At 47.9% G+C, this 15,441-nt stretch overlaps 1 protein-coding gene across 1 annotated transcript; it reads left to right on the top strand.

Moving 5' to 3' along the window:
- The first annotated feature begins 4,562 nt into the window (after positions 1-4,562).
- LOC115320000 (sulfotransferase ssu-1) lies at positions 4,563-5,453 on the top strand. Its single transcript, XM_029980083.4, has one exon. The coding sequence runs from the start codon at positions 4,563-4,565 to the stop codon at positions 5,451-5,453; it is 891 nt and encodes a 296-aa protein (XP_029835943.2).
- The last annotated feature ends 9,988 nt before the right edge of the window (positions 5,454-15,441 follow it).

The following is a 15,441-nucleotide window of genomic DNA, read 5'->3' as shown; positions in this document are numbered from 1 at the left end:
CTCACAAGCTTGGAATGTCATGAATGAAACGTTCCATATAGCCGCTCCACGTCTATACAGGAGAGGGCGCTGCGGTCAGATGCGTATATAATCGCGTTAAACTTTGCATGCACTGGCTCAACGTTTATAGACAAGAGGGCGCTGCGGTCAAATGCTCAAATGCGTATATAAGCACGTTCCATACCACACATTCTCTTTCTGACATGGACCGTTGACTTAAGCGGTGGAGATGGGTTCCCACGGCTTCTAGCGGATCCAAGCTAATCCAATAGAAGACCCACTGGCTCTGCATTTCACTGACCATAAAGCAGTAATAATGAAGTCGAAACGCAACCCGGAACTCAGCACTACCTATGAACAATAAAATCAGTATCATCAGCGCCACCAGAGCTTCGCCCTAATCAACATCCTTCACCACGTGGAGATGCGGTCATTTCTTTTTTTTTTTTATCTGCTGTTTACACCAAGCCTACTTAGCACAAACAGGTTTAAAACTTAAGTCTTTTAAAGCCTGCACTTAGCTCTCATCGCAACGTTTGGTCTAATTGCCGCTGACGTTTGAACGCGCAGACGACAATTTGAACGAGTTTCGAAGAGCAGACGACAGTCTGAATGACCAGACGGCTGTTTGCATGAAGGTAGCAAGCTTCTGGGGACGACATGACGCCACCAGAGCTGCAGCTGGGGGAGATTTCCGGTTTAGAGGGACACGCCCCCAACGATGGCGAACAAACGAACAAGGCGAAAAGACGCTATTGGACAGAAAGGACAGCTGATTTGGCGTCAACTGCTGTTTTGGTCACCCTGGGTATGGTGCCTAAAGCGCGTCTTGGACTGGTGTGTTTAGTGTCCCAACCCACCCATACATCAAAAGTGGTCCTGAAGTGGCAACAAATGACGTCACAGAAGCCGGAGTGTCACGCTGTCGCGATCCTGCCGATTGGTCGTAGAAATTCTGACGAAAAGCTGCGAGTAACACAAGCCAACGCGAGTGTCGCTGTCGTCACGGCGTCCCAACTTCTGGCTGCCGGAGTTTCCGTGGACTGCCACACTGGAGAGCGACCGTAAGCAGAACAGGCCTCTGCCACATCCAGCACAACTGTTGGGACGCTACCAGGATCGCAACTGGCGACAGCATGACACTTGTATGACGTCATCAGGCGGAGATCGAGGAACTACTTTTTGGACGCGGTAAACGCACCGGTCGGAGACGCGTTCCAGGCACCATACCCTAGGGGGCGTTCCCCAGTGGCCGCAGCCTCCCCTTCCGGCTTCACCTGAGATTTTCTCGTTTGGCTGGATCGAGCTAGTGCCGCTGACATTGAATACCTGTGACTCTAGCCTGAGCCGGTATGTCGCCTCCTCTTCTTCCTACCTCCATGGCTGTTTTGACGTGAACACGCACTGAACGTAAGCCGCGGCTGGTCCGGACAACTTGTCGGTTTTTCCGCGTTTATGTGGAAAGAGAACGAATAAATCTGACGACCACGAGTATCCGACGATTCAACGCAAAGTGCCTCCAGCACAAGCAAACGTGATCCGACGACGTCTGGGTTTCACTTTTCACGTGCCTATCCACATTCTCGAACCGAGCAGAACACTCGTGAACTGATATTCACACTTTTCCTGGCTCTTCTTGTGCAGTCGCGGCGTTTTGACGAGAATGCAGGTTTTTGTACGGTTTCTTCTAAACCAATGCAGGGATGCCCGTCCCGCATGCTGACTTCCGCCCATCGCTTGGAACCGAAAGTGCGCCCGAAGCGCCACCACCGCGGCGTGGCTTAGCAGAGTTGAGTCGGTGTATGGCCCCCGAGATTTTTCGGGCGCTCTGCTCCGGCCTCTTCAAACGCTCAGCTGCCCAGCCGAGCGTTTATAACCAAATCAGAAAGACTGCGACAGAATCGCCTCAAAGCACGATGTCAAGTGGGAGCCGGAGGCATAAAACTTGCATTTTCATTGGTCTCATCACTGATAAATTGATATCTGTTGATTCGTAATTTTTATTCGCTGCTCCGTTTTTGCCCTGTTTCGCTGGATGATAAATCAGAATACAAGATTTAGTGCGAATCGTAATATGCGGATACTGTCTGGGCCGGTGGGACAAGCATACAAAAAAAAAATATTTGTCATGTGAAGAACAGGTTTTTGAACTTGACTGACGTGCATGAACATTTCTTCTACACCTTTCGTGCTTCGAAAAGATCTTCAAACTTCGATCAACTTCTTCCTTGTCAAAGGTCGTTGTGTTGCGGCGATATGCGAGGAGCACATTTCGTCCTGCTCCTAAGTTCCGTAGACCGACGATAATGGTAATGATGATAATTCGCAGCTATTTCTTTCTATCGTTTGATTTTTTTTTTTGTTTGAAGCGGCGTCGTGGAAATGCTCAAGATACCTGCCGCCCGCCACTTCTGGGAAGAACATGGCGTCTGAGATCTAGCTCAGTGCTACGCTGTGCCGCCAGGATCTTCTCAAGGGCTGCACGTGCCTCTCGCATCGACGCACCTTGCGTTACTTTTAAAACATGAGGGGGATTTCAACATTGTAAAACCCGAGACGTAGGAGTGTCCCCTTTATTCTTCTCCTTTGTCTCACGTCTCGGGTTTACAATGTTAAAAGTTGACTAGCTCGCTTGCATCTTCTCTGTAATTTCTAAGGGGCTCATATGGTTGCCAGCGCCACCAAGCGCCCCGCAGCAACAGTCTCTGCCGGCGAATGCAGTGGCCCGGGGAACGCAGTCAGCGCGCGCAAAATCTCGGGGGCTATGGTTGGTGACTAGCACTGATCTCTATTGTAGTAGGCTGGATCGCGGACCGCAGCCTCGGCAGCTGGGGCCGAGTGTCGCCACCGGCGGACATTGATTTACAACAGCCAATGCATGCGACTCTATGGGAAAAACAAGAAAAAGTGACGTTTTCCCTGTTTCTAAGCTGCTGTCGGCACAAATTTTTTGGATGCTTTTCGATAAGCCCGTCAAATAGCTTGCGTACAAACATTAAAACTGACAGCCATCGCAGTTCTTATAAATAAATATTTTGTGGTCGAGAGTGACTCCGCTGTAGTGCAGCTCAATGAGGCGAGAGTTAACTAGAGTTACTGCGGAGTCCGTGGCGGTTTCGTTGAGTTGGGTTTAGCAGACGACAAGTTCGAAGGGTTTGCTACGCGGAATTCGCTCACTCCCAGAAAGCCGCTGTCGAGATGGAACTTCTTTGTCATTCATCAACTTCTGGGAAGGTCCTATTGACGGCAAGTTACGGACGGTCTTATTGACGGCAAGTTAATTTGTTTACTCCACTACGAGAGCAAGCTTGCCAGCTCAGCCGTAGGTGCTCCGGTATGTTTGATTTTTTTTATTCGCCAACCGGACGTTTGACAAATACGGATTCGATCTTCAAACGCCCGACATAAGGATCACAGCGCCTCATAAAATACTCGCCTCCGAGCACAGCGTACATGCTTCAATATGCTTACTTATGTGCGTTTCTCCCATAAACGCGCGTGTATTGCCTGGTGTCAAGCAATGGCCGCCGGTGGCGACACCGACGGGCTCCCGATCCGCGATCCAGCCTACTACAATAGAGTGGTGACTAGGCCAACGCGCTGTTTCCAAACCAGCCCGCATGAGGTGTGGACATGGCGCGTGCGCAGTATCCCAGTCAGGCGAAGCGTCTGCTCAGCGGCTTGGCGTCAGGGGCCGCGTGTTGGTGGCCACGTAGCGCCCACTGCGAATCGTTCAATCAAATTTTCACGTCCCAATTAGACCAGAATCTGGTCAAGTAGCAATTTTACCACTACGTTATGCTCTCCAATATTTTAAGTGGATAAAACATGTTTTACTTAATAAGTCTTTTTTTTTTCTAATGACCTTCATGGCCACACTTAGTGGGACTAAGTGTGGCCATGAAGGCCATTAATAATAAAAAAAAAACTTACGCAAGATTTTTATTTTAACCCTGGACCCATTAAAAACCATGGTTATTCAAATTGCGTTTTCAATTACAACCGTAATTGTGATCTGTTACTTGCATAGTGTCAACGACGTCACCTAATCTCGCCCCTCATTTCAGCATAGGTGAGGGTCGGTAGCGTAGCAGGCCACCGTGGGTAAGGCTTATAAGGGTTCAGCCCCCCCCCCCCCCCCCCCCCCCCTCCGATATCCAGCCGACCCTATATATACACGTTCATTTTGCCCCAAGGCAAAGTGAATGTGTATATTTCCTTACCCCTGGCATGGACATCCCTGCCACCTAAGCCCCTCCCTCCCTCCCCCTCCCCCTCCCCTCCCCCCCCCCCATTCCCCCGCCCCCCCCCCCCCCCCGATAATAATTCCTGGCTACGCCACTAATGGGGTTCCGCGGTTGCGTTTCATCAAAAAGAATCGCGCTGAACGCGATTATCAGCTATTAACTAATACTTTGCGTTGGCGTTCGTTAGTAACTTGTAACAAACTTTCAGCCGAATAATAGAATACATTCCCAGCTCGTCACTCCGAGTGAGTGGCTCTGTTTCAGTCTTGCTTCTATTTCCTCCAGCAGGCGAGCCTAAAACACCAGAAAGGTGCCATGGTGTCCCGCCAGGTGTACAGAGAAGTCGAAGGCCTTCACCTCAGTCAGTTCTACTCCGACCAGAACATCCGCGCAGCACTGGCCTACGAGCCCCGTCCGCACGACATCTTTGCCGTGAGTTACCCCAAGTGCGGAATCACATGGCTGCAGTACCTCGTGTTCAGCATCTTCAGCGGCGGCATTCCTCCTCAAAGCGCCGAAGAATTCTGTTCGAGGACACCCTTCCTGGCGGTCACCGACATCGAGCGGATCAGGAGGATGCCTCGACCGGGAAGCATCAGGACGCATTTCCCGTTCCAAAGTCAGCCTTACTCGAGGCAGGCCAAGTACTTGTATATTGCTAGGAATCCTTACGACTGTTGCGTTTCGTGCTACCACCACACGAGAGCTCTTCCGGTCTACCTCTTCGAGGACGGGACCTTCGACGAGTTCTTGGAGATGTTCGTCGAGGGAGACGTGGAGTGTGGCGACTACTTCGACCATCTGCTGTCGTGGTACGAGCACCGACACGACCACAACGTCCTCTTCCTGACTTACGAAGCCCTCCAGAAGGACACAGAGAGTTGTGTGCTTAAGATTGCCGATTTCTTGGGGGGCAAATACAGCGAAAGGCTGCGAAGGGACAGGAGGCTCGTTTCCCGAATCTCGACGATGTCTAACGTCGAAATAATGAGGCGAATGTTTAGCAGGATATTCGAGATGGCTTTCGAAGGTCCTTTGCTCACACGGAGAGGAAGTCAGGATGTGGATAGTGTCACGCAGCCGATAACAGGACAATGGAGGAGCCATTTTTCGCCGAAACAGGTGGAAAAAATGAAAATGTGGATACGTCTTAAAACTGCAGGAAGTGACGTAATGCAGTTGTGGACTGACGACGACGTTCCGTGACGGCACTCGCAGAGGATCCCAAGTGCATGCTGCACCGCGACCCACTTATAACACCAATCGCTCGGCGACAGGTTACGAGCGCAGTCTATCTCCAGCGCGAGCTTTATTAGGCCCGACCAGAGCCGTATATGCAGAGAGCTCGGTCAATAATTCGTAAGTATTGGGCGAAACTAAGGGCACATCACTGGCCGACATTGTTTCAATGACCTTCGGCCGCCTTCCATGACAAAGCATCTGCGCTGCTCAGTTTCGCTCAGCCAATGGGAATTTAGGTGCCGTTTCGTTCAGCCAATGAGAATTTAGGTGAGGCTTTTCGCTGCTATAGACAACGTCTACAGGCAACGCCGGCTTCGCTCTATAAGACAATCAATGCTTTCGCATTAAAAGGGACATCACGATCCCGGCAAAGAGGCCTTTACGCCTTTTATAAGTGAGCTGACCATTCGACAATGATACCGATCGCCATACTTTGGGATGAAAGGAAGATCAATCAATGGAGGGCGTATTTTTCTTCTCGTTTTTTTCCGGAACGTTCTTACCTTCGCCAAGTCGCCAAGTGGTGGCAGTCTCACAATGAGCCAAAATAGGAATGTATCGATTTCCGAAGAGCTTGAGGGGGTAAATGCAGTGCCGAAGTTTCAGACGTTGTGTATGTTGTGTATCGTTTATTGCATGTCCCTTTTAAATACTTGGGCAGGTACTTGGGTTAATACTTGAGCAGAAGTGAACTGTTAAATACTTGGGCAAATATTTGGGCAGGAGTGAACTGTTTGCATATTAATGTATCCAAAACAAAAGCCGTGATGCTCCGCCCACGACGTCCGAGTAATGGGCTTTACGATCCTCTTAATATTAGTTCTTTAAATATTGAATTTGTAAGAAGCGTTAAAACGCTTGAATTGTTTTCTCGGAAAACATGCTTCGGACTAATCATGTTAAAAATCTCTGCGCTAAATTGCAAAAAATCCTGGGAATTCTTAATAAACCGAGACATATTTTCCAACATGTGTAAAGAGGGTTCTATATAATTCGTTATTTTATTATCATCTGTGTTATTGTAATACAGTCTGTGTAAATACATCTTCATCGAATTTAAACCCACTACATTTACTGCAGAAAAACGTGATTAGAATAATTGCAAATGTCACCTGCATATATTTAACACAGTCATTGTTTAAATCGTACAAAATTCTTAATATACAACAGGTCTATGATTATCGATTAACCATCGCGTATAAGTATGCGCCATTTGGGTGCTCAGATATAGTTCTTAAACTTTCTTATTTAAACGAAAAAACAGACTTTTATTCATGTGGACATCACCAGCCTTGGCAGAATCCGAAGTGTAGGGCTAATTATGGTATACAGAAAATTAGTTGCACTTTGTTTTATTGAATAGCTATTTTGATAAAAATATTGATGTTGTACATCTGTCCAAAAGCATCATCCTGAATTTGTTCATTTAGCATTGTAAGTTGTCCAATATGTGTCATAGTCACACACTTTGTAAACAGAGTTTCCTGTGCTCTGTCGTAGTTCCTGAATGGGGGCACCGGAGCTTGGTCAAGCTGCATTTCTGTAGCTTTTTTCTCCGACCTCCCATTCACCACACGTATCTGTAGTGAAAAATAAAATCGTTTCGTATCGTATCGTATCGTAATCCCGCAGAGTTCGATCGCAGCGACAGGTAACTCTTGAACCATCTGCATGGTTCGAGAGTTTCCTGCCCCTGCGAGCGACGTCTGTTCGAGTTGCTGACAAGTTATTCACATAGTTATTTATCAACGTCTAGTGTTCCCCGGGGATCAATCCTGGGCCCTCTTTTGTTTTAGTTTTTACAAATGACATTGTGTCTTGTGTCCAAAGTTCTCAGTTGCTACTTTTTTCCTGTCCTATAAAGTTGTTTTGTGATTAGGTATAGCATGATGCGTCGTCGATTATCAGTGGTGTAAAAATATTATTTTATTAATCCTGCAAAACTAAAACTGTTATCTTTGTGCCAAAATCATGTGCCTTTCAATTTCATCCATTATCTTGATATCATGCCGATTCAACGTGTATATTATGTGAAAGATCTTGGAGTGCTCTTTGATAGTGCTTTTTCTTCAAAGGGCCCATGAAAGGAATTTTTGGCTGAGATAAATGAATTTAGATTAGGAATATAGACAAACAGCATATAGTTTAGTGGTCCAAATGAAAGAAGGTAGAATGTCAAAAGCCCGACTTTCAGTAGGAAAATTTTGAAACCCATCCGACGATTTCGTACCTCCTCCCCTTCGGAAGCTCTCTGCCTTTTCACTGTGATACATCCGCGGTACCCAAAGCGCGTCACCCGGCCCAAAGGCACGACACATGAGACCAGACCTCACTTCTTTTCGCCCCTAAGCTGACAGTCCGGTGGAAGCTATGCGCTTGCCGGACCAAACAGCCGCCTCCTTTTCATCACCTGCTCTCATTATCTGCGGGTGGGTATGCGCGGGAGAGCGTGATCACGTGGCAAAAGTGTGACTGGCCGAACGAGCACGTAGCTTCCACAACAGTGTCAGCTTAGGCGTGGACGGGGTGTGGAACGCAACCTTTGAGTTTTGAGCAACGGGCTAATCTTCTATAGTCGGTTACAAGTCAAGAAGGTAGGAGAAGCTCCTCCCACAAGTGTGATGCGCCCGTTTCAAATCTCTCCGCAGTCGAAAGAAGAGTTCACTGGAAACGCTCCTTGTTCCGCTTCAATGGATTCCCACTTGTCTCCGATCCCACTTTTTAAAGGGCAACTCCGGTCCATACTGTCGATTTTGGGATTATGGCTGTTTTTAGTGCAGTTAGCGCCCCTGAGTTGCAAGGTGTAATTTTTTTTCTCGTTATTGCGCGTAGTTTTAAAGATATCAACGTCTCAAAGTTTTGTTTGGGGCGCGGCCGACAAAACCGAAACTAGCCGCTCGAGGTTCCGGTAACACTGGAAATGAGCCGCTATGTGGACGTGACGCCAAGATCGTTCTCGTTCAGCGAGTACGCAGTCCAAGCGGCACCTACCTCTGTTGCGCTAGTCGTCTAAAAATAGAAGGTAAACTGATTTTGTCTTAATTCTGTATATGTGGTAGTTATCCAGCATATGTAGCAAGAGTTAGTGCGTATACCCAAAAGCTAGCGACTGGAAAACCCGTCAACTCGTTCGGTGGCGTACTCGGCGGCCGCCGCCGCGCCTCCGCTATGCCGTGCCGTACTCGTTGCTTGTATACCAAAAGCTAGCGACTGGAAAACGAGTGAACTCGTTCGGTGCCGTACTCGGCAGCTGTCGGCGTGCGTGCGGTCTCCCGCACTCGTCGCTAGGCCTAAATTGTCATCGGGACTCCGTGGATGGAGCGGCGTTGCTCTACGCCGCGCTGCCAGTGACGTACAGTGCTGGCGCTTTCGCGCGGCGGGTCAGTCCCAGACACGAAGCTTTGAGGCTCTCCGGCGCTTTCCGCAACAACCGAACAGACGTGTGTCAAGCTGTAAACGTCTGTTTTTTCGTTATTTTTTTCTCAGGCGCGTAAAAGCTGAATTTGTAAGCTACGACACTAATTCACCACATAAGTTCGTCCAGGTAGGGAATATTTGTACAAATAAAAAAAAACTTTCCGCACTTAAAAAAAAAAAAAAGAAAAGTTCTTTGGGCAGTCATTTTCTTCTCAAAGCTAGCAAAAGTTTTTGTGGGTGATAAAGGAAAACAGAGAACGTTAGCAAGGTGAGAACACTTTCTTTCCCTTCCGCATTCCCCGCCCCCACCCACAACAATTTTTTTTTATTAGAATACATAGGATTTTAAGTTTTCCTTCGTAACTTTTGACTAATGCAAGTGTTTTTTTTTGTTTGTTTTTTTGCATTTTTAAATATTATATTTACCTCCAGCCGAACTCGGGCAAATTAGAGAGTTGTAACTTACAAATCCGAACTTTCGCGATTTCTTTAAAGTCCCTTGTGGTATTCACAAGCGCAATGTTAATTAATACTGCTACGTAACGGGTTGGAACGATTGGGAGGCGAATGTTTATATCGCATGAACTTCACGCGCCGGCTGTTCGCTAGTAGTCGTTACGGACCTGAACACTACGCACGAGATTGCGTAATAAACAAGCAGTGACGCAAAGCAGAACATTGTTTTCGTTTTCATTACTAACTTCAGTGTTTGGAGCTAGTTAGTGGTTGTACTCTACATGCCCACCATTCCCTATTCAACAGACATTCAATGGAGCATAAATGCTCAATCTTCAACACTGCACTTGACAATGACTGTTTTATTTATTGATCAGGATACTTTTATCATGTTTACCTTTTCTGTACATGTACTGTCGTGAGCAAAAGTCTGGATAACACGGGAGCGCCGACCGAATTGCATCGCCGCGCTCCCTGACGGCGTGGCGCCTGGTGCCGAGACCCGCGCAATGCGCACGCGCGTCCTTTCTTATCTACTGGCCCACTCGTTCGCTCGCTTCAACGCGATGCGCTCCTGAGCGATTAAATGGGCGCTAGGTGCCGCCCCGGAAACCAAGATTCCGAGAGCCTCGCTCACCGCTCGGACGAGCTCGCGTGCTCCGCGGCACGCGCCGTTCGCGCATATCTTTCCCGCGACTCGGCGACGCGTTAAAAACTGTCGCTTATGTTGATGCAGCCGCAATGAATTCTAGAACTTGTATTCGCGTGCTCGAGGCAGCCTTGGGCTTCCTTCCGAGTGATCATGCACGCGCGGTAAAGTGGTGAATGACGAGCAAAAAGAAAACGCCAAATAAGAAAGAAATATTTATTCAACCCCCTCCCATGAAAAAACAAGAAACAAAACGGAAGGAAAAGGAGCCGCTGGTTCAGTTTGGGTCGCTTGTAATTTTTATATTGTTGATGGCGTCAGAAAAAATCGAAAAAGTATCACCTTCCTGCAAAATGTTGCAATTCTGTTGTATAATCGCAAAGCAGAAATGGAAATATTTCCCTCTCTGCAGTTGTGCGCGGCGGCCATGGGAAACGCGCCTTGACGGTGACGCGGGATCGCTGCAGCTCAACGCCTCACGAAGAGCAGTAGAGAGAGAAAGAATAAACATCCTTGAGGAGAGCGCACGGAAACCGGTGCATCCTCACGTCGACGTCACTGAGCACGTCATTCAGAGAGTTGAGGGGTGCCGGAAACTTGAATCTTTGCTATTGTTTAAAATTATAATTAGGGCACACAGAAAAAATCTTTTTTCTGTTCTTTACTTTAGAAGTGTCGGAGAACAACTTCTATAATTATTTGGCCATTGTCCGGAAATCGTTGCATAGCCGCCTTATTTTATGACTTCCGGTACAAGTCATCACAGCTGATGTCAAACTGAACATTTTAAGGTCACTTCGCGAACAACCATGGTGAGAATTTGTGGCCAGTATTATGTTTTTTTTTTCTCGTTGTTTTCTTGACTTCTTGACCCTTTACAGCGCGTGCATAATAAATTGAGCAGCAGCTGTTTGCATTATAGCCGGGGCAAATATAGCGGGAAGCTTAAAAATGACGAATAGAGGGAAGCGACAGTTTTTAACGCGTCGCCGAGTCGCGGGAAAGATATGCGCGAACGGCGCGTGCCGCGGAGCACGCGAGCTCGTCCCGAGCGGTGAGCGAGGCTCTCGGAATCTTGGTTTCCGGGGCGGCACCTAGCGCCCATTTAATCGCTCAGGAGCGCATCGCGTTGACGCGAGCGAACGAGTAGGCCAGCAGATAAAAAAGGACGCGCGTGCGCATTGCGCGGGTCTCGGCACCAGGCGCCGCGCCGTCAGGGAGCGCGGCGATGCAATTCGGTCGGCGCTCCCGTGTTATCCAGACTTTTGCTCACGACAGTACGATGGGCAGAGAGCGACGGGACGGCATCCTTTTTAAGCCTCGACCCCTTCGCTGACAAGCCACAAGCAACCAACACCCGTAGGTTTCGTTCGTAACTCTCCGGCGAAAAATGATCGGAGCAGAGCTTCGATCTGGGGGTTGACGTCCAAGGCTTTCCAAAGTCCACTCGTCGAACAGCGTTCTCCCACACCTTCTCCAATTTCCGATCCGTTGGAAACTTGTGAAAAAGCACCTCCGGGTTGCGCAGCGGCTTGTTTGAGCAGCCCACAGCGCTTTAAGTTGTACTCGGCATCTTTTGACAAACAGCTGGGCAGTCTCGGGCGCACCGAGTTGCTCGCCAAAACGAGTCTAGGAGACCTCACAAGCAAATAAACAAAAGGCTATACCGAAGCTACACGGGCTACAGGTAAAAGCAACGGCTAAACACGCAATTACAAGCCGAAGTAGCGGTGGTAGCGGCACAAAGAAGCGCGCGCGACGGCTGCGCCGTGCTCCGGTCCGGAACGGAGGAAAAAAAGAGAATGATGTTGACATCACGGCCCAATGTTGCTTTAGCGATCGGCAACCCGCTGGCCGCCCGCTAAGGAGCAGCGGCTCGCGGCGGGTCGCGTTTTTATTATCGGCATTAGTTGAGAATGCGGCGTCCCACGGACGTGAAATTTCGGCTGGGGTCGTATTTTGTGTCACTAAAGCGATACCAGTAATTTAATTCATTTTGAGTTTTGGCCGGAGTTGCCCTTTAAGAAAGTGACCTTTGTATTCATCGGAGAGGAAACCGAGCCCCCGAAAGCAGCCTTTGTATCTATCGGGGGGGAAGCTGATCCCCGAAAGTCGTATTTGTTTCCGTCGGTGGGGGAGAACTCTAATATCCCTCTCGTGGCTTCCACAATGCTAAGTCAAAGTCGAAAGATAAAGCAAATATGTACAGAAAGGCAAGACCCTCCTCGCGCGTTGGCCGCGACGTCACGGAAACGGTGGGACGCTATTGGATGCGGAGGTGGCGGAGGGATATATGATTCCCTTTGAGGGGCATTTGCCGCTACCTTCTTAACCTGTAACTGACTATAGACATTTTCCACAGGAGCGCCGCCATCTTGAATTGTCGTCACTTCCAGTATGGGCGACGACAAAATAGTAAAACGTTTCAACCTGTAACTAGTAAAAAAATAGAGGGGAGCCAAAACGAGAATGTGTGACGGTTAGGCTTATATCCTAAATGTCTTCTATTGGTGTGGTGGCGGCAAAGTAATGTTTTCGCCCATACTGGAAGTGACGACAATTCAAGATGGCGGCGCCCTTGTGGAAAAGGTCTATAGGAGGAGAATGGCGGTGTCCAGGTACACAAACGAGGGTCCGAGCAAACACTTGGTCCGAGCAAGAAGGGAGTCCCTCCTTTCCGTCTTCTTGAACTCTTTGGTACAATGCGCGATTTGTAAGTTGAAGAGGAAAGCTAAGAAGGAAAAAGTTGAAAAATCGTTTCATGACCTCTTAAAAAAATTATACGTATCTTTTGTGGTAAGAAGTTGAATGAGAATGGGTTAGGAATGAGATATCAAGCTTGACGCAGAATTTCAGAAAGCCTCATTGCTTGTAATATCTTTTCAAAGCCTCGATTAGGTCTCGATTGGAACTTGCTTCAGTAATGTGGAATTCAATATCTAAAACACAGGCCATGACCATCGGACATGTTCAGAAAAAACTTATTCGTATTGTTTATTATAGATATTTAAAAAGGCGCCTCTATTATGATTACGAATTCATGCTAAGATTATATTCGCTGACACTTGTTTCTGACAGAAGAACTATTCATGATTGTGTTTTTACATGAAGTTGTTAAAGGGATGGTGAACCGAAATTTGGATTTCAAGAAAAACAAAACAGAAGCTGTAGGCGAAAGCTAGAATCCCTACAACACTACTCGTAAAGCGGTATGCCGAATGGACGGCCGTATTTCTGGAAAAAGAGATCGAGATTGAACGAGGCTGACGATGCGCGTGACGTCAACGTATCTCGTTTCCTCCTCTCTTCGCTTCGCCCCCCCCCCCCCCCCCCCCCCCCCCCCCCCCCCCCAAGGCGGCGAGGTGGAGAAGACGCCCGAGGACCCTCTCCTTTTCGACCCTTCTCGGAAAAACAAGACGTCAACATATGTGTCAAATGCACCTCTTTTTTTAGAAAATGCGGTCATCCGTTCGAGATATCGCTGTATGAGTGATGTTTTGGTGTTTGTAGTATCCCATTGCACGCTTTTGCCGCCAAGAACACAGTTACCAACAGAACAGTGGCGTAGGCAAAAAAAAAAAAAACTGCTTTTCGTTTTCTTTTTTTTTTTTTTGCATGAGACATTTAAAAGAAAAGCAAAAACAGAAAACGACTAAGAAAAAAAAACGATTACTATTTGCCTGTGTCTTAGAAAAGTAAAATTCATCCCCTTGGTATTAAAAAAAAAAGAAAACAAATAGAAATATTGCCGTGCGCGCAGCTGGCCAAGTAGGCAGCGCACGCGTCGCCTATATCGTGCCTGCCTCCCATGCAAAAAGTGAGGGTTCGATTTCTGGGATATTCGTGTCCTTTGTTTATTTCTGCAATTTATTCTTCTGGTAAATTTTAGAATCCTGTTGCTTGTTCGAGGTCCGAATGTTGTACGCGTCGAACCTTGTACGCCGATTATTAGAGAGGCCCACGCGTGCACATAAGGGGCTACGCGTGGCGATCGGGCGAAAGTCATTCTCGCCCAGCGTTCGATCCTGCTGTTTCAGCGAGGTCGACGTCTGCGACGCTAACTTCTATCTTGTTTTGGGCACAAGCTCGTCCCATAGAACACTTCAGTTTTTCTCAGTTATTCCTTTGTTTTGTGACCTCGTCATTCGTGACCTTTTGGTGGAGCTGCGGGATAGTGCATTGCATGCCCGTAAAGCGTACCCCTCCGAAGACCAGGGAGGCGCCAGGCTTTCCAGATTGGGGGGGGGGGACTGGGAGGTCAGTTCTGAGAAAGCTGAAATAAAGCGTTGGCAGCCAGTAAATCCGGAAGTGAGCTGGAGGTCGCTAATAATGTCGACCAGCTGCCCGAGAATGGTGGAAACAAAACGGCAAAGCGTTTTACCGCCGTCTCCGGTATAGTTCCACGACATCACTAAAAGGCGGATAATAAAAAAATAACGGACGATGGCTGCGTAGAATAGTCACTCCCAACGACAGAAAACTGGAAGCGCCAAGCAGTTTGGAATATTTTCACTTCACTTCACGTTATTACCTTAAAGATCCCCTCAGGGGGTATTACATAAGGGGTGGGTACACGTGGATTAATTCTTGAATGCCATAAATATTCAGAGAGAGATACGAGTTGCTACATTGTCCATGAAGGTTGATGGGCAGGTGACGGCAGCGATGTTGTGGGAAAGGCCGTTCCAGTCTGAGGCTGCGCGGGGAAAAAAGGAGGAAAACAAATGTGACAGTACGGGTTCGTGGGCGTGCCACTTGGAGCGGATGACCAGTGCGTTGAGAAATGCGTGCCGGCGGTTTGATGTAAGGCATGGAACCAAGCGGAGAATAGTAGAACTTGTGAAACAAAGAAAGGGTGGTGATGCGACGACGGGTAGAGAGGCTAGGCAAGCCCGATTCTGCTTTCAGGGAAGATATGCTGACGTTATATGAACACGAGGAATGAATGAACCTAGTAGCGCGATTTTGAACTGCTTCAAGCGCGTTTATGAGATATACCTGGTGCGGGCTCCAGATTGCAGACGCATATTCCAGCTTTGACCTGGTAAGTGATTTGTAGGCAAGTAATTTTACATGTTGGGGGGGGGAGTGACGGAGGTGATGTTTTAAGAATCCCAACGTTTTGTTTGCAGATGAGATAACATTAGTAACATGCGTGCGGCAGGATACATCGTTGCACAGAGTGACACCGAGGTGTTTATATGACCCTATGATTTCTACGGGTATGTGAGCGAGAGAGTAATGGAAGAGAAGGGGATTGCGGCGGCAATGAAAGGACACGAGTTTACATTTATCAATGTTTAGCTTCATAAGCCAATCGTCACACCATTCTTGTACGTGGTTAAGGTCGTCTTGGAGAGATTGTTGGTCAGAAACGTTAGTCACAGAGCGATAGATAACACAATCGTGAGCAAACATACGAATATGACC

The sequence above is a fragment of the Ixodes scapularis genome, unplaced genomic scaffold, assembly GCF_016920785.2.
Source record: "Ixodes scapularis isolate PalLabHiFi unplaced genomic scaffold, ASM1692078v2 PGA_scaffold10__122_contigs__length_95168666, whole genome shotgun sequence".
Taxonomy (NCBI): Eukaryota; Metazoa; Arthropoda; class Arachnida; order Ixodida; family Ixodidae; genus Ixodes; species Ixodes scapularis.
The sequence above is the reverse complement of the archived record's forward strand: the minus strand, read 5'-3'. Positions and strand labels throughout refer to the sequence as shown.

Excerpts from the sequence above, each read along its gene's own strand:
- LOC115320000 (XM_029980083.4), top strand. The coding sequence starts at position 4,563 with ATGGTGTCCCGCCAGGTGTACAGAGAAGTCGAAGGCCTTCACCTCAGT.